Genomic DNA, 24,647 nt, shown 5'->3' with positions numbered 1-24,647 from the left:
TTGGAATCAAAGACATTAGAACTTGTTGAGGATTTCTGATAGTCATGTTCATACTTTGGGTCAACAGACTGCATATGATCTTCAGTAACGATTGGAGAGGACAAAGCTGCAGTTTGGCTTGCGGAGTGACAAACATGCATGATGCCATATGCCCTAATAGTCTCATACACATTCTGACAGATTTTCTATGGTTTCTTTTCACTTGAAGGATGATATTCACCATTTTCTCAAACCTATTTTGAGGACGATATACTGACGCTGACTTGGAATCTATCAAATCTCCTATAAATTCCACTTTTTGAGGTGGAATTAAGTTTGATTTCTTCACATTGACTCTTAGGTTCAAGATAAGACTCAGAGTGAAGATGTGATCCACTGCTTGCTTTTGTGAAGAACCCTGAAGCAAATCATCTAAATATGGATATACTTTGATGTTGTGTCTTCTGAGGAACACCACTCCTTGGGCCAGACACTTTGTGAAAACCCTTGGAGCCAAAATCAGTCTGAAAGGGAACAATTTATACTGTGAGAGTGAAAGTCATCATTCTGAACTTTTGTTTCTAAATAAAAAGAGTTAAGTTGTCTCAAAACTAGAATGGCTCCCCATCCCCCTTTTTACTTTGGCAAAAGGGAAAAATGAGAATGGAAACCTTTTCCTTTGGATTGAATGGAAACCTCCATAGCCCCTAGATCTAACAGGAACTGAACTTTCCCCCATAGAGGCAATTTGGGAGAGGAGTCCCTGAAAAAGGACAGGGCAGGGAGATAGGAGGAATAGTCTGAAATTGTATGTCATAACTTGAACGATTTATGTCTAAAACCCGTTTGTCCACAGATATGTTTCCCCAGGCATATTGGAAAAATTTGCCAAATGGGATAGGCAAAAAGCATGAATCCACTAAAAATGGTTCAATATTCTTGACAGGTTGATGAGGAGATGAAGTAGCAGAAGAAAAATTCATGCAGGAAGAAGAATGCTGTCTACAAAACCATTGTTTCTTCTTGGATGGATCAGGTTGTCTCTGATAAAGGTAAGAAGACTGTAGCAGTTGAAAGGGTTGCCTGTAAATAGGCTGCTTATACTGTCTCTTTCTGGTTTGTGGAACATAAATTGCTACTGACTTGAAAGTAGCTCTTGAATCCTTTAAAGTGTGTAATGAGTCAGTCTTGGAACTATTAAATTTGTTCTTTCCAAAGGTAAGTCTTCAACTGCATTCTGAACTTCACATGGAAAGCCAGAAAACTGGAGCCATGAAGCTCTTCTCACGACTATTGCTGTTGCAACTGAACAGGACAGCCATGTCAGCTGCCTCCATAGCTGCCTGTCAAGCCAATCTGTAGACTTAAGAGGCCTTAGTTAATAATATTCTGCATTTCTTGTTGAGATGCCTGAGGTACTTCATCCAAAACAGCCAAAAAAAATTTACCAACAGATGTCTAGACAGAAGAGCCTGAGAGTTACAAACCATCATTTGGATGATAGCTGAGGAACAGCTTTCTACCCAGAAGATCAAGACATTTGGCCCCTTGTCTTTTAAAGTAATTTTGCAAGGTTGCTGCTTTGTGCACTCTTCAGCAGCAGTAACCAAAGAATTGGGTGATGGATGGGTATAAAAACTCAAAGCCTTTAGTAGGAACTTGTTTTCTATAATCTTTCTTTCATGTAGCTGTAATCATCACTGGAGTTAGTCATACAGTTAGAGTTGGTTCCAGTAACCCTCCATTTATAGGCATAGCTATTAGTCTGGTGCAGAAGAATGTTAAATATCTAAAAGCTTATGAAATGTATCAGAAATCAGCTGAACTGATATTTCTAAAGCTGCTACAACCATCTTTAAAAGACCTATAATCATCTGGAGGTGAGGAAGATGTTGCTGTTATCCCTTTTTCAGGATGAAATATTTGCAGGAGGTTGTTCTGATTGACCCTGTTATTCTTCTTCAGATGAAACATGCTGATGTGGCACAGAAGACATATGAGGCTGTTCAACAGGTGACTGATTTCTGATTGCTCAGGCAATGGAGACTTTTACCTGGAATAAGATGAAGATGGGATTCTGTAGCCCAGTTTAGCCCAAGGATACCAGTAAGGTCACATCTGCTATTGCATGGCAGCTCAAGGAGAAGGAAATCAAGAATCAAGGGAAGGTTTATAATCCTTATGAGAGGACTTTTGAGATCTAGTTTTTGGATGAACCTCTGATGAGAGACAGGCAAGTAAGGAGGAGACCACTTCTAACTTGCCTCAGAAGCTGATGAAGACAATATACACTCTTCTTAATAAGGATGGATACACCTTTGATGAGCCTTCATTGAGAACCAGATCCTGTAGTCAGGTACCAACATATGAGATACTGATGACAAAGGAGTCATGAAGGCAGAATCCTTGACCTTAGATGGTACCTGTGCACTTGGCACCAAATCCTTGTAAATTGATGGAGCACTTCTAGTAGATAGTACTGCAAGCTTCAGAAGTAGTGCTGAAGCCTCAAAATGACCGGAAGAATTTCTCTTCAATGATAAGAAGCACTTAGAGGTATGCTTCAGGACTTCAGAGGGCACTTTTCTATGTCTTGCAGTCCCTTCTGAAGCTGCTGCTTGAGGTGATCTCACCTTCTTTTTCTTTGAAGGACCTGGTGCGACGTTATTGACATGAACTGTGACCATATAGATCATTGCTGCAACCAAGGTCCTGTAGTGGCACCAAATCTTGTACAAAGGAGGTCAAGTAAGGTGTCTATGAAAAGGTTATGATTTTCAGGTTATGGTTATGCTACCTGCATGCATGTATCATTTTTGTATTTAAAGTTATAAGTATTGGATCTATACTGTCTGTATTTCAAACTTGTGCTATACTTCTGGGTGACACCCTAGACAGGTTGGCATCAGCAATGCCTAGCCTGCTTGATGGCCTATTAAGAACCATCAGCTATACAACTGACCCATTGAGAGAAGGCAGATACACCTTATGACTCAGCAAGGCATGCAGGGACATGCCTATGGAAAGAAAACTAATGCTTTCAAGCCATGTGCTGGGCAACTTGTGTTTGGAACAAAGGAAGCACAGGCCGCATGGCAAGAGACTATAAAAGGAAGCTGCATCCCCTCCGTCTTGTCTTCAGTCCTGCTTCTTACCTCTGGAGGAACTTTGCTACAAACTGAAGCTCTGAACAAACGACTGAATGACTCATCCCAACGGGGGATGTACTCCAGAGACTTGCAGTTTATTCCATCACTGCTACAAGCTTGAACCAACAACACTGCCATTACTTTATATAATTGATTCCATTTAACCACTTCTAACTCTCATCTATATTTCTTTCTTTTTATGAATAAACCTTTAGATTTTAGATTCTAAAGGACTGGCAACAGCATGATTTGTGGGTAAGATCTGACTTGGAGATTGACCTGGATCTGGGGCTTGGTCTTTTGGGATCGGGAAAACCACTTTTCTTTTACTGGAGTATTGGTTTTCATTCCCATAAGGAGTGGTGCTGGTGGTGATATTGGGAAACTAGAGCGACTGAGGGAATTGCTTATATGACTTCTGGTTAGTCAGTGGGGTAAAACCGAAGTCCTCTCTGTTTGGCTGGTTTGGTGCACCTTAATAACAAAAAGAAACTCCAGCCTTGGGCTGTGACTGCCTTGTTCCAAGCAATTTGTCCTGAATTGATACTCTCCGCCACAGATACTGTCCCGCCACAGGCCACTTTGTTACACCAGGAAAATGAGATGTCTCCCTTTTCAGGCGAAGATCTTTTAACTGCTTCAGGAACACTACTGGTGGAGAGGACACTGGAGACAAACTAATCTGACTCCCCAGGATCTGAGCCAGGTCTCATGCATCTATCCAGGAGCTACATCTTGAATTTAAAATCTCTGTTCTTTGGAAACTGTTTGCCAGATGAACAGCATATAGCACATTCACTAGGAATATGCCCCTAATGTTTAAACCAGGTGTAAGGGACTCCAAAATTTTCCTTCTACAGCTTAAGGCTGTGGTTGAAGGAACTGGGGTGGTTGGTCCTTTCTGCCCCTTTATGCCCTCGGGGGGAAGGGTTTAGAGTGGGGAGCGTGAGAGCATTCAGTGAGCATGTGCAGACCAACAAGTAACAGCTAGCTGGGAAAAAATCCTGAACACAGGGTGTGCAAAACCCAAGAATGGAAGACAAATAGGCAGCCATTTAATGAACTATCTCATGTACTGTAAATAGCTAAACATATCGTGAACAATGCAATGATTATTTACACAGTGCCAAGCTACCACTTAGTGTTTAATGGACAAACAGTCATGCATTAATTTGACATGGTTGAGTGCCATTTCTGGGCCCAGGAAACAAGCACTGACTGGTGGGACCGCATTTTTATGCAGCTATGGGAGGACGAGCAGTGGCTGCAGAACTTTTGACTGCGTAAGGCCACTTTCCAAGAACTGTGTGAAGAGCTTTCCCCAGCCCTGAAGTGCAGGTCTGTTCAGAAAGCTGCAAGATGTTTAAAAGGTCACTGATGTTGTTTGCTTACTACATTAGACCTCAGTGAAAGCAATATCCCCATTGTTATTGCTGCCTGCTGTGTGCTCCATAATATCTGTGAAACAAAGAGAGAAAAGTTTTTGTCGGGGTGGGGGGTTGAGGCAGATCACCTGGCAGCCAATTTTGAGCAGCCAGACACCAGGGCAAAAAGAAGAGCACATCAAGGGGCTATGCATCTCCATGAGGCTTTGAAAACCAGTTTCAGCAATGAGCCAGAGTAATGTGACTCTCATCTATGTTGTTCCTTACCAAACTGCACCCTTCATTGCATTTTCTCCCCTGTAAACTCCACCCTCACCAGCCATCATGTGTTGAATGAATAAAGAGCTTTTTCTCCTCAGTCCATTATGTTTTATTATGCACACACACACATACACAGAGCAAAGAAAAGTAAGATAACCTGGGGCAAAAGGGCTGATAACAATATGGGGGGATAAACAAGGAAAGCTTGCTTACAGATGCACTGCAGTAGCAATCAAAGATGCCTTCTAGTCCTTGTACCCTTTCCTGGTGTTGAGTGCAAGGGATACGGATCTCCCCTCCCCCACTCCCAGCCTCATAGGACGTTTGGGGAAGGAGATTGTAGAACTGGGTGATGATGGCAGCAGGTTCAGCATAGGCTGCAGAGGGACTCCAGTATCCAGCTGCCTTTCTTGAACCTCAATCAGATGCTTCAACATGTCTGATTGCTCCTTCATAAGCTGCAGCATCTCTTCCTGTGTGGCACTCTCTTGTTCCCTGAATGCTCTTCTGTCTACCCTGTCCATGTCCAAGTTCTTGGACAGTGTAATCTTCCATGCTCTGAGCTCCATCTTATCATTCTCGGAGGCACACATTACCCGAATCTTCTTTTTCCACCTTCTAATCTGGGAAAGTCTCTGTCCCAGTGTGGAGGATGTGCCGACGGACAAGGTTTCAGCTGCAAGGAATGCAAAGCACAAGGGTAGCATTGACAGTGCATACATTGTTTCAGGTGCAAGGTTGTTTTTTTTTAAACCACTCTTCAATACACTTCATTGTAAGCCACAACATAATCACTACTGTAATCACAACTGCCAGCCCACACTGCTTCCCGCAGCTCCCATTGGCCAGGACCAGTGAACTACAGCCACTGGAAGCTGCAGGTGGCCATGCCTGCGGACAGTCAGTGTAAACACTGTCTAGTGTCCCACTAGTGGATTACCCTGATGTGCCGTGTGCAGCCCGTGGGTTGCAGGTTGCCCACCACTGCACTACACCTACTTTTTTGTTCAGATTAAACATGAAAAATAATAACTTGTAACTCCTACAGTTTGAATGGAAATGTGCACTCACCAGAGGTGCCTTCCACAGCATCATACTCTGCCGCTAACTGGTCCTGTGAAGGGATGAGCTCCAGGGTTAAAAACAGTTCTTGGCTGTCGGGGAGAATGGATCCTCCGCTTGCCTGCCTCACATTCTCCTTCTCATCAACAATGTCCTCCTCGTTGTTGCTCGAGGTCACCCAGCACTCCTGGGAGATATCCATGAAGCATTTTAGGGTAGTGGTGGGGTCACCGCCAAGAATCGCATGCAGATCCTCATAAAAGGGGAATGTCTGTGGGGCAGAACCAGAACGACTGTTTGCCTCCCTTGTCTTCTGGTACCCTTGCAGAAGCTCCTTTATTTTCATGCATCACTGCTGCATGTTCCTGGTATAGCCCCTCTTCCCCATGCCCTGCGTGATTTTGGCACAGATGTCAGCATTTCTTCTGCTGTATTGGAGCTCTGACTGCACAGACTTCTCCCCAGACAGCAGTAAGATCCAGTGTCTCCTGTATGCTCCATGCTGGAGTGTATTTGCAGCCTTGAGTCTCCATGATCAGCTGTGCTGGTAAGCTCTCCACGCTGATCAAACAGGAAATGAACATTCAAAAGTTTCCGGGGCTTTAAAAGGGGAGTGGCTGTTTCCTGTGTAGCTGGCTGAAGTGCAGTGGAGTTGAAAGTGATCTCCAGAGCGGTCACAGCAGAGCACGACGAGATACCTTTGGGAGGCCAATTCATTCAAATTACACAACACAATGTCTATACTATCCCCATGTCAATCTGTGTATGTTGAACCAAGCGCTATGCCTCTCATGGAGTTGGAGTTCAGAAGTCGACTTTACAGGCTACTTACGTCGGTGGACAGGACTCGGTAGTGTAAACACATACATTATTAGATCGACTGAATGCGGCTTATGTCAACTTAAGTTTGTAGTGTAGACCAGGCCTACGAAAAGGAGCAGATATATTTCTTTACAGGCTTGGGATCTGTTAGCGAGGATGGAGGAAATGAAAGAGCAAAATGCCATCTTCAAAAGGAATAAGTCATGGATTGATATTTGTATGATATTGTTTGTTTATGGAATTACTTTTTGATAGATTTTATTTCTTATACAAAGCAGTGTTCTTCATACATTCTCTAACAGGTAAATTCTGAATGTATTAATATGGTCAGATTTTAAAGTTTCTGTAATGTTGATGCTACATATTATTATTGTCAAATAACAGGCTCAAATAAATTTTTTAAATTAAAGATTAATACAGCACTATACAGAATATAGGAAGATGACATACTTTACCATCTTCTGTAGATGGTGAAGAGAAGATAGCTTGGTCCTTCTTCTGTACTTGGTGGAATGCTAACAGTGTTCATTCACAGTCTACCTCCTCAAACTCCTGTCCTTTTATACAATATGAGACCAAGAAACCCCCTTTTGGAAGAAAAATACTTTTCCATGATTAATTTTATCATGTGTTCTGTTTTCCCAGTTACTGATGGATTTTCTTTTATGGTTCTCAGTTTATGTGACTGATGAGTAAAAAGGAATCTCTAACCCAGTCATCATGACTTACAGCTATGACAACCAACAGTTCTTAATGAGTTAAAAACACCTTATTCCATTCTATTATATCCATCTGTAATAACAAATATTCTTTATCGATCACCCAGTTCAAGACAGAAAACATCTGCCATAACAAATATCCCTTATCAACCACCCAGCTTTGTTTATAACATATTTCTGTTGACACTTTTAGTAGTCTGAAGGTGTCTTTTCCCTGGACACCTGGATTCCCATGTTCTGATGATGCTGAGAATAATTAGATACAGCCCAATACTCAGTCGTATAAAATTCCTGAATACAAGTCACTCACAGAACCAATGCTCTGGGTCTTAGAATTCAAACACACTCTTTGCTAATATCAGAAAGATTTTGGGAGAATAGTTCATATGTAAATTAATATACAAGAAAAAGAGGACTCAAAGAGTTAATATTTACTAACAGGTACTAGCAATTGTTAAACAAAAGCTAAGGCCTGACTTTTCAATCCTGAGTGCAAAACAATAAATCCCTAAATCTGTTTTAGGCCTGATTTTCAAAGGTGCTGAGGGCCTCTTTCTCTCATTGACTTCAGTGGAATTTGTGGATGCTCAGCAACTCTGAAAATTAGCCTAGTTTTACTTAAGAGCCTAGCTTTAGGCAAGCAGGTTTGAAATCTTTGGACCAATTTTTTTTTGTTTGCTTGTTTCTTTGTAAATTAGTTTTTCAGCACTGGTTATGAAAACATAATTTTCAGCACTGATCTACTTGGATTTTGCCATATCCTACATCTACCATTAACATTAACGTGAATGTTACGGCTACACTTCCTTCTTCTAGCCTGATAGCTTATCCCTTAAAGAAAAGAAGGTTCAAAAAGATGGGGCAGGCAGTCAAATACTTTCACTAGGTCAGGGAGACAGAAGAGAGTGCAGTCCACTGTCTTTGCCAGATACTTCACGGGATAATAAACTGAAAGCTAATTCACGTACACTTCTTTAAGTGGTATAGTTTCATATCACAAATTATTAGATTAGCAAGGTTAGCCAACTGTATCTTCATCTGGGATTCTAGTGTTAAATCATTCATGGAAAATGTCCTCAGTTAATGTTTAGTTTCATTTGCTGTGGTTTTGCTCAAAATCTGAATGTGTCTTTCATTAATTCTGAATGCTTCTTTCCCTAATTAATTTCTACAATCAAAATTTTTATTCCTTTAGAGATCCTGTTAGTCACCTGTAGTTCCAACCTAGCTTTTGAACAATCATAAGGAATGCCATGTGGAACTGTGATATGTTTCTGAGTTTTTATTTTATTTCAGATTTGTTCTTACAAGTGAATTTGCAGCTCATGGGAGGTGCTGGATTGGCAGCATTGGAAACTAAAATCTTCTCTTTTTCCACAGTTTATACTGTGACAATGCAAATATCTACCCAGTGTCCTTTGCCAGCATGCTTTGATCTTGGCCTGGAGATAAGATAGAGTAGTTTGGACTCCGTGTCTACTCAATCCTTGGCCTCTCTGCTGAGGTGAAAATAATTCACTAGTTTTTGTGTAGAGTCCACCAGGAAAATAACCGAGACTATCAGTTTAGTTCACATAGGCTGCCTCGCAGTCTTTGATCACTATTGACCAGTGATAGATTTGAACCAGGCATAGTAAAGAACAGCTTCAAATCCTTTCACCAGCTGCAGACTTTGGTGCCTAGATTTTTTCATCTATGGTGCTTGATATTCCAAGGGCTGAGCTTGAGTTCAGTGGGAGTTGTGGGTGCCAAACACCTCAAAAAGATCAGGTTTAATTTTAGGCACACGTGTATGGAAGTTTCGGTAGCAACTTTTAGACAATCCTTACATGCTCTTACAGAGCTAAGACTGGAACAGTGGTCTTTCACATTCAAACAACACAGGCCACTAGCACATGAGCTAAAGGGGTTCACTCTTTATGAGTATAGGAGGTCCCTTATTCTCCTTGAGGACCACCTACTTGACAGTAATCAAACACAAAATATCAAACAAGACAGACAAAGGATAGAGAAAAGGAAGCACTGCACTCCCCATTTCAAAGATGGGGAGCTGAAGCATACTGAGATTAAGTGCCTTGTGCAAGGTCACAGAGAACGTCTGTGTCAGAGTCAGGAACTGAAGGCAGATCTCTGAGTTTCAGTGTAGTATCTCAACCACAAAGTCACCCTTCCTGCATTATAAAGCCACCACGTGACATTTTCCAACACCTGAGCCATCTATTTCACTATATATACTTGTAACTATTCAGCTGTTATGGTACCTCTTGGTTTTTCTGCAGACTCGCCTGGCCTGTGGCAGAAGATTTTGTTTTCTCCCATTTCTCTGCAACTTGATTTGCTTCTTCTGTTTTTTGCTCACAGCTTTTTTGGGAGTTTAGCAATGTCACTTCATAAAACTCTTGAATATCTGTTAGCAATGAGAAACAAATAACAAAGACTTCATTTGATACGCTGGATTTAGCATCCCTTGGTATTTTTCTGTAACCAGTAAATATTTATGTACTTTGGAAGCTACATTATAATGGTAAACATATAATATTACATTTCTAGCAGAAGCCAACATGCCAATTAGTTTTCTGAATTTTTATTGATCATTTCGAGGAAATATATGAACAACAACTATTGAGAGAAGATTGAGAATGAACATACTGCAATAACAAATGAACAACATATATAAACCAAGATATGGTATGAGATACAAACAGTTCAAATCATCTTGGAAAACAAACTAGAAACCAAACAGATATCGGCCACTCACCCCTGACAGCTCTCCCGGGTAGTGGAATAGCTCCTAGTCTTAGCTGCCACTTCAATGGGAGCTCTTTTGAAGTTGGCCAAGACACAGAGGCGATCCTAGTTAGGCCAGGCAGGAACTGCTTCCAGTTACACTAGGTGAACCCCTTCAGAATTACATCTCACTATTCCAAAAGAAGAGGTAGCTTTAGCTAGGACCAGGAGCTGCTGACAGCAACAGCTCTAGCCAGCACAGTTCCTACCTGCCAAAACTGCCTCTGTATTTAATTATTAATGGAAAATATTAAGGATTCAAATCTATGCCAATTCAAATACCTGCAAATTGGACTGATCTTCATCTAATTTTTACTGTCTTCGCCATCACAAAATAGCTTAGTACTAGTATAAGATGATGAAAAAGGTCTCCGGGCATAAGAAATTATCCTTTTAAAATGATAAACTGCAATCTATAGAAAGTTATATGAGTACTAATTTAGCAGAAATATTTCACAATTACTAGAAGAAACTTACTAAATGGTATAAAAATGTAAAGATCTGTAGGAATGTATAGTTATACAGTGCTTAAGGTCACTTTTCACCATTAAAATAAAAAACTATAATGCTAACTACGGCAGAAATGCAATTTTTTGTAACCACTGTTAGAATCTGCATAAGAAAATTACAAGTGTACAGTGTATAAGATTCCATATCAAGTCAATTTATATGGCACCTGCAAGGAAAAAAAAACACATTAAAGAAATATGTAGTGAACTCTAGGTAAATGCCCTACAGAAATAAGCTAGAGAAATGGACCTATGGTTGTTGCATACAGCTGCCACAGTTGTAGTTGTAAGAGTATTATCTGGTTTGACAAGAGTCAGTCAGCAAGAGAAGTGGAAGATATTATTTGCAATTTGACATTCGAGACTATCTGATCTTGTGTGTTTATTAAAAAATAGTACACACAATGTGTGCATATTAGAAAGACAGAGAGAGAGATTCTTTTTAAAAGGTCTTCTTTATCTGCTCTACAAAGACTCTAGGTTTCTCTCTCTAGAAAAATGATGACTGATGTTTAGATGAGAGAAGAGCACTCATACTGGCATAGACTGAATTTCACCACACTCTTGTAATTACAAAACCTCATGATGAAGCTTAGAGGATTCAATCCAGTGTGTCGCATCATGATACCACAAGCTGAAAGTGCCATCCCTATAGAACAGGGCAGTAACTTGCAGTCAAGGTGTGCACAAAATAGGATCTAAAATCTGTGTCATGTGAAAATACTCTTGATGTAACAATACTAGTGATGTGTTTTGAAACTGTTGAATGATCTCCATTGAACAGTGCTGAGGATGGGAATGAGTTGCAATGGACTGACAGCGATGTTGGGATCAGGCTAAAACACCTGTAGTGGGGCGGCTCCCCAACTCCAGTGGAAAAGGGGTTAAAGTCAGCCCTGGAAGAAGGTTGTGGTTGAGAGCAGCTAAGCTGGGCTGATTGGGGAAGCGGCTGCAGCTGGCCTGTATAAAAAGGCTGTGAGGCAGAGGCCAGAAAAGAGAAGTCTCTCTCTAGGCTGAGAGAGAGCAGGGCCTGGCTGCCTGCAGAAAGGATACTTGGAGTGAAGCAGGGTTGGGGCGAGCCAGAGGAGCAAGGGAGCTCCAGGCTGGCAACTGCCCAGGTTGCAGGGCCTGTCCAAAGCCCATAGAGTTATTGGGAGGCAGAAGAAGGCAGCAGATCCGAACCCCCTTGCCTGTGATCAATGGCTTTCACACTGCAGTCTGCCCCAGGGAGTGGGGGCTTGGCAATGACTGGCAGTAGCCCAGACTGAGGCAAGGTGGTGATTAGAGGGTTGGGAGTTTCCCAAAGAGGGGAGACCCATAGAGATTGGTGGGGGTATTGCCAGGGGGCAGCCCCACGGTAAAAGGGCACCGAGGTCCAGGAGGGACACGGGCCCAGCTACAAGCAGGACACCAGCCTGCAGAAGGCACCCAGGCTGGAAAAGAGCTAATACTCTGTGGTATCTCTTCCTGGTTGTCTCAGGGAGGGTCCTGCATCACTACAACACTGTACTGGGGTTGAGATGGGTGGAGAGGCCATATTTAAAATAGATGCTGCAGCATGGCAGTTGCTATTTCACTTAATCACAAATCTAGTCTTTTTTCTGGATGTGATTTATAGGAAGATAAATCCAGCCAAATTATAGTCACTTATTTGTTAAGATAGGGCTGGCTTGCTATATTCAATTACCTCATTTGCATTTGCTGTTCTCTTAGCCTCGCCTGAATATTTTGTTAAGTTTAACACAATAACTACAACCACAACCACAAGGACTCTTATATATTCTTATATATTCTAATGAAGTAGCCATGAAGAGAGCACTGGGGGCTTTAAATTTTCTGTATGCAGCATATTTACTTAATGTTGTATGAGTGTCCCAAAAATGCTTGAAAAAATGCACCTGTATAACTTTACAGATGTATATGGACACATATATAATACTAAGCCATGTATTAAATGGTGCAGTCATAAGTCTAGTCTAATGAGTCACCTTCTACCTCAGTGATGGTCTCTCTAATAGTTCACGAACTCTCTCCCAAACAACTTATAAGAAGATCCATAAGGGGCCCAATAATCCTCTAAATTACACTGGGTTGTGCTAGATCAGTGGTTCTCAAACATTTGCGTTGGTGACCTCTTTCACACAGCAAGCCTGTGAGTGAGACCACCCCCCCTTATAAATTAAAAACACTTTTATATTTAACACTATTATAAATGCTAGAGGCAAAGTAAGGTTTGTGGGTGCAGGCAGACACCTCACAACCCCCTACATAATAACCTCATGACCCCTTGAGAGGTCACAATCCCCAGTTTGAGAATCCCTATACTAGTGTAACTCCATTGACTTAATCCTGTTATACACTAGTATAAGGGAGAGCAGAATTGGGCCCTTATTAAAGGTGGGGCTCATAGCACTGCCTATTATTATGATTGCCCAACACTTCCCATTTTAAGATTCTGTTTTCAGTTGCTTATAACTTTGCCAAACCTCAACCTTTTGGGCTGAAATTTTCCATGCCAGGTGTCTGCCTCAGGCTGAATTTTTTGGAAAACTGAAGCCAAAAGGTTTTAGTCATTGTAGAAAATGAAGTTAGGAAAAAAATACATTGTTTAATCATGTTAAAAAATTATTGGGACCTTTCCTTAGAAAATACCATAACCCTCCCATTGGAAGTCAAAGTCTGATGTAAAGTTCACAACACAAGTCCACAGTAGAGTAAGGAACAGAACCCTGAATTCTTAACGTCCAGTCCTGCACTCTAGTAAGCACATATATTAGCAGTGAACTACCAACAAATACTTGATGTTATAATCAGAGTGAAAGGATGGCTACAACTAAGACCAATGAGATAAAACTACTAGGATGAATACTGGGGGCGTAGGGGGGAATCTTAACTGTGTGATCCATGAAACAGCAGACTAATCTTCCAGAGGAAGCTGCAAAAGCCTCATGATTTGAGATATATAAAACTTGTCTGGAAAACATTCTAGAGAGATTTTCTAAAGAACAATCTTGCCCTGGGGGATGTAATAGAGAACTCAATATGTCTACACCTCTAACTAGTGTAATAAAAAGAAAATCCATGAGAATAATCTGGGTTAAAATTTAAGATTTACATTTAACTTAAACCTTTAATTTAATATTATAAAGCCCTTTGATTTAACATTATAAACCCCACATGGGAATGAATCCCAAGTTTGGAAGAAACAACAGGCTACAATGTAGAAAAGCTCACTTCTGGAGCTCTCAAGCAGCTAGTAGCTAAGCCCTGGTCTACATTGGGGGGATCGATCTAAGTTAAGCAACTTCAGCTACGTGAATAATGTAGCTGAAGTTGATGTACTTAGATCAACTTACCGTGGTCTCTTCACTGTGGTGAGTCGACTGCTGCTGCTCCCCTGTCGACTCTGCTTGTCCAGAGTACATAAATCAACGAGAGAGTGCTTGGGAGTAGATTTATCGTGTCTAAACTAGATGCGATAAATCGATCCCCGCTGGATCGATCACTGCCTGCTGATCTGGTGGGTAGTGAAGACATACCCATGCAGAGATAACAAGTTCAAGCACTTCCCCTATGGGGATCAGACAATCATAAAGCCAAACTATGTTGCGTAAAGCCATTTTTCTACACACCTCTCCTGAGATGTGCAGTATTCTTATCAGCTGCAGCAGAAGACCAGGATCCAGGAGTTCAAACCTGTTAGTCAACTCCTGGTGATTAGGACTGTCCGGGAACTGCTTTTTTGTGTAGTGGGGATTTCCATGACTTCAAAATGTTTTTTCCATTCAGAAATATAATGGAAAAAAAAAAGATTTGGGGATTTTCAGTAGGATGGACAATTTTTAAACAATTCAGTTCGTGTCAAACAAATTTTTCCATTTCTGATCAAATATAAACTTTTGTTCTGATTTCACTTTTTATATTATATAATATTAAATTTTAAATTTTGAAATAAAAGGTCATTTTGAAATGGAAAATTGAAACCTGTTTTAAAAAATCAAAACAATTTCCATTTTTTTTTCAAATAAATTTTGACAAAATTTACACACTTCTGTGAAATGTTTCACTTTCGACTAATAGACATTTTGCAACATAATGATCATTTCCAACCAGCTCAACTCTGGAGTATAACAAACTAAATAAATCAAGTATTTTCAAAGCAATCATAATGCAAACACAATTAAACCCAGTGCTCAAAGGAGCAAAATTAAACTGTTAACTCATGGTCACAACTCAGATTTGCCCAGACCAATTTTATACAAAGAAATCCAGCAAAATTTTCAGCTATGGAGTGGGGAGAGAAGATAGGTAGTAGACTAAGTGGGGTGCGCATAAACAGCAGAACATTGGAAACTATTTAAGAATATTTTACTAAATACCTCCAAATTTACAATCCCATAATCAAGAAAGAATATTATATAAAATCTGCTTTCACTTCTCCTCTATAGCAGGTTTTTTTTAATCAGCATATATATAAGACAAGGGAAGCAAAAGGACACAAGAAAGGATGTTGAGAAATCAACAGTCAGCAGAATTAAGAACAGTAGGAAGTTTCTTAAATATATTAGGAACAAAAGGACTCCTAACAAAGATACTGGTTGAAAATGGTAGAATTTTCAATAATAATGCAGAAAAGGCAGTAAGTGATCAAGCAGTAGGTAACAAACAGTGCAGCGTTAGACCAGGCTGAAGTTGCATTGAACAGATATTCACACTCAACAATTGATGAAAAAAAGTGAAAATGAGGATTACAGGTGTTTGCCATTTTCTCTTCAAAAGGTATCGGATTCTGCTTGGCTGGAAGCATTCTGGAAAGTAGCAAAATCATATGGAATTGCAGAGTCGATCATTGCTATATATGACAACACTTACAATGCTGCAAGAATCGGTGGAAAATTAAGCAACTGATTCAAATCAAAGACAAAGGTGGATGGAATCACCTTCACTTTTCATCATGTATTTAAAGTAGACATTAAAAATGTTAAGATAAGTTTGAGGGCATGACATTGGATGATCTTGCATGAAGCTCCTTCGCTTATGCAGCCGACATACTATACCTGGCAGACACATGTGAAGTAATTATGATACTCTTTCATTACCCTGGAAAATTGGTGTAGATGGCGTGGAGTTGCAGTAAATGCCAGGAAGATGAAGTGCTTGCATCTTGGAAAAGGGACAATAGATAAAATGTGGAAACACAGCAGCAGTGAAGCCACAGAACTAGTAAAATCTTACGGGTACCTAGGAAGCTTGAACAGAGCCAACGGTTCCCTCAAGGCTGAAGTGGAAAAGTGAGGTGCCTTAGCTACAAGTGCTACAAAGAAATTCATGAAATGGACTGATAAAAACATTGTTTGGTGCCAACATGCAAATTTATAAAACCAGGGTACTAACAATATTATTCTATTGTCTGCACTTACACATCCATCACCTATCACCCACATACTGATGGTCAATCCAAATGAGCTAATCAAGTGTTAGAACAATACCTGAGCTGCTTCACAAACTTCCACTAGGACAACTGGTCAAGCCTCCTACCCCAAGCAGAGTTTGTTTACAACAACGCCAACCATGTCTCCACTGGGCAGAGTTTATTCTATACCACTTGTGGCTTCCAGCCCCATTTCATCTGGCCACACCTGTCAACTCCACAAATCCCACAGCCACAGACTGGATGTGGCAGATCCATGAGGTCCAAAGAAGAACTCAAGGCCTACCTGGAAAAGGCCAAGGAGGACTATGAGCAGTACACTCACTGTCAGCGCTAGGAAGGCCCAGTATTCATCTCAAGCAACAAGTGTGACTCTCAGCCCCAAACCACTGCACCAACTGGCTGTGTCATAAACTGGACCACTGACACCTCAGGCTATAGCCCTTCAACAAGGTAATCAACCTTCAACCAGGTAATCAGCTTCAGTTAGCCACATCCCTCAAAATAAACCAGTATTTCACATATCCTTGCTAAAACCCTACATCAACAACCCTTTCACTCAGGGAGCCAACCACTTCCCCCTCTGGTGCAGATCCAGTGAGATGATGAGTATGAGCTCCACAAGATACTGGACTCAGACATGGCTCCTTCTAATATCCTGTGGACTGTGAGAACTATGGCCCAGAAGAGCAATGCTGGGAGCCAGCATCCCATGTCCATTCCTCTGACCTCCTGGCAGCCTATCCAAACAAACCCAGGCCAGGAGGGGGACAGGTAATGTAAAGCTATATGGGTCTAGAACCAAGACCTGCAGAGGTGCCACATAGCTAGCATCTCCATGCTGCCCATTAGCAGTAGGGGTCTTACAGACAGCAGCCCGCTACCTCCTGATTGGCTCCCCACCCTATATAAACCTAAGGATGTTGCACAATGTGTCCAAGGAATAGTGTGGATTCTCTATACCTGACATGACCATTCCTTGTTCCTGAACTCCTGGTTTCTACCTCAGCTTGATTTTGGCTTTGCCTTCTGACTAGGACCCTGAAACCTAACTTCGACTCTGACCCTTGGTATCAAACCTGGCATGGAACCTGATTATGCCCTCCTGTGCTTCTCATTGCCTCAGGTTTCCCCCTACTCTGACCATTAGTTTTGTCTTCCTGGGTTGGGATCCTGAAAAATCTGACCTAGAAGCTGATCAACTATATGGCAGGACATTGTGACCATGTGGGGCTTAGAGGAACAAGCATGAACAGGAATGATTGGCTCTTAGTTTTCGTAAGGATGCTCTGGGATGAAAAAGACTATGAGAGCAGTAACTCAGGGACATGTTAAATAGCAGTGACTCAAGTTAGACATTCTAATTCAGCAAGTCAGGATAATTTGCATTCTAGAGTTTTAAAAGAGATGGCCAAAGAGTTCTCTGGCATTTGTCTTGATACTTCATGACATTTTGATTAAGAAACCAGAATGACACAATCAATAAGGCACACATTAATTGAATTAAAAACTAGCTAACTGATAGATCTCAAAATGCAAACGTAAATGGGAAATCATCATTAAGCAGATGTGTTTTTAGTAAAGTCCTGCAGGGATCTGTTCTTGGCCCTACTTTATTAAACATTTTTATAAATGATCTGGAAGAAAACAAAATAATTATAGATAAAGTTTGCAGATGACCCAAAGACTTGGAGTGGTATATAATGAAGAGGACAGGTCACTGATACAGAGTGATCTGAATCATTTGATAAGCTGGGTGCAAGCCAACAACTTGATAGTGGACTCTATCCTGGTAAAACACGATAAGACTTGAGGCTCACAGGGGATAATCAACGCAACATGAATTCTCAGTATAATGCTGTGGCCAAAAGGGCTAATGCAATCCTTGGATCTATAAACAGAGGCATATTCAGTAGGAGTAGAGAGGCTATATTACCTTTGTATTTGGCACTGGTGCAACTACTGCTGGAATACTATGAGAAACAAGGTAGGTGATGCAATATCTTTTATTGGATCGACTTCTGTTAGTGAGAGAGACAAGTCTGTCTCCCTCACCAACAGAAGCAGGTCCAATAAAAGATATTGTCTCACCCACCTTGTCTCTAATATCTTCATACCAACACAGCTACAACACCACTGCATTCAATGCTGGAATAATGTGGCCAATTCTGATGTCTACAATTCAAGAAGAATCTTGAAAAATAGGAGAGGATTCAGAGAAGAGCCACAAGAATGATTAAAGAATGGAATGCATGTCTTATAGTGAAAGACTCAAGGAGCTCAATTTAGTTTACAAAGAGAAGGTTGGGGGTAACTTGGTCACAGTCTATAAGGACTTACAAGCAGAACAGAAATTTTATAATATAAGGTTCCTCAGTCTAGCAGACAAAGGCAAAAAGATCTAATGTCTGGAAGCAGAATCTAGACAAATTCAGACTGGAAATAGGGCACAATTTTTTAACAGTGGGAGTAATTAACCATTGGGACAATTTTCCAAGTGTTGTGGTGGATGCACCATCACTGGCAATTTTTAAAACAAGTTTAGATATTTTTTTCTAAAAGGTATGCTCTAGTTCAAACAGGAATTGGTTCAAGGAAGTCTTATGACCTATGTAATGCAACAGGTCAGATTAGATTATCATTGTGGTGCCTCCTAGCCCTATAATGCATTAAAAGAATCAGAGGACCACAGAGCAATTGTTTTTTCCTTTTTCTCTTTTTCCTACTGATTAATTGCCCCAAGGCTGGGATGCTGTTCATCCTTGTGCATGAGCATGTGTAATGTAGAGAGTAAGTAGGTTTAAGTGGTAGGCACAGTATCCTGCAGGGAACAGGAGTAAGGCTCAAGACCATTACACACCCACTCCTTTGCTCAAACACACAGTGTGAAAGAGTCTGTCTGGGAACAGAAGAAAATGATGCCTGAGAGGACATAAGAGTCAGGAATCAGAGCTAGTTTCCAGGCAACCTAATAAGCACAGCTGAGCAGCACACAGGCTGCTTGACTGGCTGTGGCACCTGATTGGGCCAGCTGGCCAGCTCTTAAACCAGCAGCTTGCTGATTGCTCAGTGCTCACACCCACCACAGTGACAACTCCTGTGTTGCCTTGTTCCTGGAGTCCCTGCCTGAAAACCCACCTTGTTGTTTCCTGCTTGCTTCAGGTGATTCTGGCTCTGACCATCCGCTCAAGTCTCTGGCTCCTGCCTCTGACTTGACTTTTAGCTCTGGCTTCTGACACCAGCCTTCAGCTCTGGCCCTAGCCCCAACACTCCATTCCCAACACCTGCTCCTTCCACTAGGTTAGACCTCCCTCATCCTGGTCACCTGGCAATAAGTTTAACCACATTCCTCATCATGTTAATGAGGCAATTAGCTACATATTCCTTTCTTAAGGTTTACTACTGCTAAGATGTAGAAGTAGCATGGTGACCCTGCAACAGGACATCAAAGGAAAGATCAGATTCTCTTGTGCTCTCTATGCTGCTCATCACTTTTTGCCTTATGCTTACATCTGTATCTCTCCACCTTTGCACCAGATCCTCGATTAACCAGTTAGTGTTTTTCTGGTTAAGTGAAGCAAAGGCTCTATAACCAGTGTGATTAACAGGAGGAAGAGGGGACACCCTACGCAGCCTGTATCCCTGAGACTACATCTACACTATGAGCTAGGGGTGTGGTTTCCCACCATGCACACAAACACACACTAGCTCTCATCAAGCTGGCATGGGTATAAATAGCAGGCTAACCGCAATAACCTGGTAGCAGCAGCTGAGCAGTGCCAAGTACATACCCATTGGTTTTGGGTGTTCTGGAGTTTTGAGGGAATGATTTCCAAGCAGATGTCTTGCACAGTGCTTTTCTCTCTCTCCTATATTTATTTATTTATTTATTGGCACTGCAGAGGGAAACGGATTAAGAGGAGGCTGCCCATTTTACAATTATTTTTACTTTCACAGTGTTTCCTGGGAAAAAAAATTGCCAATGGCAAATGAGAAAAGTTTCCCTGTATTCAATCCCCAAACAGTGTTCTAATTTAAGTCTCTCTGCTGTCGCATAGCATGCTGTACCATGGCAACTTATGTTAACTGATGTTCACACAATGTGGTTCTGAAATGTTTTTAAGTCTTTATTTAGGTCATTGGTATAGATTCGTAATGATCAGAATACTTTTTTACATTCCTTCTTCAGGTTATCCCACCACGAGGCAATTTCTCTTAACCCAAAATATTAACATGAAATACAGCCCTACTTATGTTAGTCAAACCAAAAGGATCACTGTTCATGAAGCCCGATTCTCCCTATATTTACACCAGTGTAACTCCGGTCACTTCAGTTATGTTATTTTTGATTTACAACAGTGACACTGGGATCAGAATCAGGAGGACATGTATGAAGGCTCAGAGAGATAGGTTCCAAATATTTATTTTTATCTGTCTTGTATTTACAAAGCAAGCAAGGATGGCGGGATGGGGGGCAATTAGCATCAGCATGTTCTTTAGAGAGTACAGTCTACCTGATACCTTTTATATTTTATTATAACAAGAACAATTAAGTTTGAAAGGATAACCTTGTGCATCGCTTGATTTGGTTACACTGTGTGTTTCAGCAAACACTTCCTCCCTTGTGACTTACTGTACCTGTCATTACTTCATAACAAAATACAAACATTTATACTCATAGGGCATGATCCAAAGCCCATGGAAGTGTAGAGAGAGACTTCCCACTGACTTCAATGGGCTTTGGATCACCCTCACAGGAAGCATATATACCCAGACTACAAATGACCATGAGCTGTTTTCTCCATCTTTGCCTGGCAAAATGAGAGAGCTTTTCTGTCTGATATGACCTTACTACCATCCTGTCTTCTCAAGACTGGATTATTGTAATACATTCTACATGGGGCTATGTATTGGGTCCATTTGGAAATGACATCAGTACACCAGGATCTGCTCAGTCTGCTTGTTAATTTCCAAGTGAAGCTTGATGTATTGGTTTTTAACACTAAAGCCCTAAATGGTTTGAGACCTAATTACCTGTTCCTGTACCATCCTGCCACAGTGCCAAACAGAAGAACTAGAGCCAGATAGCCCTTGAAATAAAAGGGAAGGAACAGCTCGCAGGATGTTCTTGTGGCAGGCCCCTTGGCTCTGGAATTTGGTCTTCAAGAGCCCTGACTTATTAATGTTGTGCAGCCCATCTGTTTTCCAGGGATGAGGTGGATCACGGGGCTAAGGAGATAACTAGAGGAGGCCTTCCAACATGACCTCTTTTCTTGCCAAGTAATTCTGGGCAGCCAATTTGACTATAGCTAGGAATTGTATGCAATAGCGTGTATTTTAACATGTTGTAAGGGCATCCGGGGCACAGGATGGGCACTGATTAGAAGTACTATATAATCAAAATAAGTGCAAGTACTTTTCTTTACTAAGGGAACATATGTCTAAATGGCATCATTTATATCCTGGGGAGCAGATTGTGCTAGGTCAACCTGAGCCATCTGGTCTGTGTTATTAGCTTGGAACAAGAAGGAGGACAGGATAAGATGTCATTCAAGAAGCAAAAACAGAAATGGATTACAGAAATGGATTGCAGTATAGAAGTAGCAGGGAAGTGATCAGTGAATGTACCAGCCTGCCAAGAGACATCTTAAAAGGCACTGTCAATGAAAAGGTTCCAAAACGATATTAGATAACACACTCCATACAATACAGCTTCAGAGATGGTGTCTTTCACTCAAAATGTATCCAGAATGGATTAAGTAATAGTAAAAGCTTTAGACAGAAGCAAAGCGAGAGAGAAATTACAAAGCAAAAGGAGGACAGACGTTTTCAAATTAAGTTTGGTGGATTCTCCACAATTTGAAGTCTTTAAATCATAATTTGAGGACTTCAGTAACTCAGCCAGAGGTTATGGCTCTATTACAGGAGTGGGTGGGTGAGGTTCTGTGGCCTGCAATGTGCAGGAGGTCAGACTAGATGATCAGGACTGTCCCTTCTGGCCTTCAAGTCTATGACTATAAGTTTGAAACAGCTTTGGACTCAGCAGACACTATCATCTAACCCTCTAATTAGGTTGCAGTTGTCAAGGTGTTGCCCAGCCTTGCGATCCTAATGGGCTCATCACTACTCCTCACTGTTCTCACTGCAGCAGTAGCCAGAAATGCCATTTCTGTCATCTGCTCGTTGAAAGACTACACCACCTCTGTTTGACTGAGACCAAGTCCTGGGAATCCATCCTTACTCACCTCCAGCGTGGACTAACACAACCAGTGCCATGGTTTGACTACAAAGGACAAGCAGAACATTCATCTGCCCCAATAAGCCAGTAGCAGATCCCAGCAGATCAGTGGCAGAACCAAGGTCTCTTTATTCCCAGGCCACTGACCCCTCCACTGAATGTGCTATAGAATTAGTAATATTTATTGAGTAAGGACACTTAATAAAAGAAGCCAACACTATTTCAATATTTCTATTCAGTGAGTGGAGCTGTTGTCTTGTCTTCTTGTACCTGAACCTGTGCTCCATTTGAAATACTGCCTAAGGATTCCCACATCTGCTACTGGCTTGACCCTTTGCTGTTTCTTGTTGGAGCAGATGAATGTTCTGCTCCTCCTCCACAGTCAGACTATGGCACTAGTTGTGTTAGTCCAAACTGGAGGAGAGTAAAGATGGATTCCCAGGGCTAGAAGCCACACTTTGGGAAAACAGAGTAATCATTTAAGACTCTCTGGTTACAATATTGAATGTAGTGCTGGCGATAATGTAATACTGGCAGGAATGTAGTACCACAACTTGATTTGCCTGGGCTCTTAATTCTTGGAATTTATATATACACATCCTTGATATGACAATATGCTATTAAAAACTGATTATAGTTACTGTCTGTGCTTGCTTATGTTTTCTACAGAAATTGACAAAAAATGTGTGGAAAGACAGAAACCAACAAATGCACAGGATTAAAAGTAAACACAACGGGTGAAATTAGCAAATGTAGTATTCAATTCTGCTCATTTTGATTCTGAACACAAAACCGTAAGTGAGCTTTAAGTTGCAGCAAAACCAAGTAACAAATGAATGCACTTGCTGCACAGTCAGAATTCCACCTGTGCATGCACAAATAGCTATGTGCACAGATATGAGATTTTGCCCATACAAAGTGTGAAAATGTGTGTGTGCGAACGTGTCCAGGCACCTTTTCTTTATTTAGTGGATCAGGTTCACTGACACTCTCTAGCTGCTTTGCACCACTCCAACAATGCAAAGCAGCTATAAACTTGGCTTTATAGCTCCTTTGCATTGCAGAGGCAGTACAAAGCTGCCAGAGAATACCACTAATAGCTCCATCGTTTTTCCATTACAAAAACTATGTGAACAGAAAGTTAAGTGAATGCTGTTAAGCACTTAAAAGTCAGAAAATGACAGTTAAGGTTGCATATGCAACCTCAAGTCTGCCCTTTGGTGCATACTCAGAATACAGTCTTAGACACTGCTGAGATATCATACATCGTTCCTATAAATTTAGATATATATTATTCTGTGTATACCAGACAGTCAAAATCACATATGAACGATGAGTAAAGTATACCTATGGAGCTCTGTCTAATTCACTGTACAAGTTAGAAAGCTATTCAGAGTGGGATCCAAACCCCATTCAATTCAATAGAAAGACTCCCTTGACTTAGTGGGCTTTGGATCAGGTCCTCAGCACAGCAGTTTGTAATTGTCATGGTAGGTTTCTGCTCTCCCAAAGTGTCTCATGCAGTCAGAAGCTATGTACAGCACTTTCCTGTCGCTAATTAATTCTTTTGTTTGAGTATGTCTGCTAGCCTTTATATTTCTCAATTAACTTATTTGTTAATTGTATGATTTTATCTGTTCAAAATACACAACATAAAATTTTCTTTAAATAGGTATAATGGGTAAAACGGTACTGTTAAAGTTGTATTATACTGTTCAGACATGATTACAAAAGTCTCAAGCGCCTTTCATCGCTGAGAGAAAAGCGATGGAGAAAGCTTTACTTGAATGAAATCTGATTTTGTATTATTTACTTTTTTTTATTCCAGAAGGTAACCAACTGTAAACTCAATTTCCCACAGCGCATCAAGAGGAAAAACAGTGTACACTGGAGCACGAAATAGAAAGTGCATCATCTCTAAATGCTTTATAAACAAAGTCAGGTCACTGTTACAGCTTTCGGTACTGTAGCTGTGCACAAGTGGGCTGGGGAAAGTGGGTTGGTAAAAGTGCTGTAGTGCTTAGAATGTACGCTCTTCATGCTACAGGAACGTGTAGGATTTTAAATACTGCTAGTTCCAGGTATTCAACATCCCACCCATGCTATAGGTTATCTACAGCTCATACCCACGCTGCAGCACCCAGCTAACTGTGTGTTCCAAGGTAAATGCGGATGGGAATGGGGGGAGGGTATCCCACAGCGTAAATTCTCTCCCCCATGCTAGTAGCACTCCATTTAAAAAAAATGAAAATCATTTGTCTGTTTTAACCCTTAAGGAGACCTACTCCTCTCCCCTTTAACCCTT

At 41.1% G+C, this 24,647-nt stretch overlaps 1 protein-coding gene across 3 annotated transcripts in view; it reads right to left on the bottom strand.

The window, feature by feature from the left end:
• DLG2 (discs large MAGUK scaffold protein 2) overlaps nucleotides 1-24,647 on the bottom strand; it is a 1,579,821-nt gene that overhangs the window by 1,342,650 nt on the left and 212,524 nt on the right. For all 3 annotated transcript variants that reach the window (XM_050940648.1, XM_050940534.1, XM_050940523.1), the window contains exon 3: nucleotides 9,639-9,784. In XM_050940648.1, coding sequence (XP_050796605.1) covers nucleotides 9,639-9,784 — 146 coding nt within the window. The remainder of the gene's footprint in view (nucleotides 1-9,638; nucleotides 9,785-24,647) is intronic.

This window comes from Gopherus flavomarginatus, chromosome 1 (genome assembly GCF_025201925.1).
Source record: "Gopherus flavomarginatus isolate rGopFla2 chromosome 1, rGopFla2.mat.asm, whole genome shotgun sequence".
Taxonomy (NCBI): Eukaryota; Metazoa; Chordata; order Testudines; family Testudinidae; genus Gopherus; species Gopherus flavomarginatus.
Note: the sequence above shows the minus strand (reverse complement) of the source record. Positions and strands in the feature narration are given on the sequence as shown.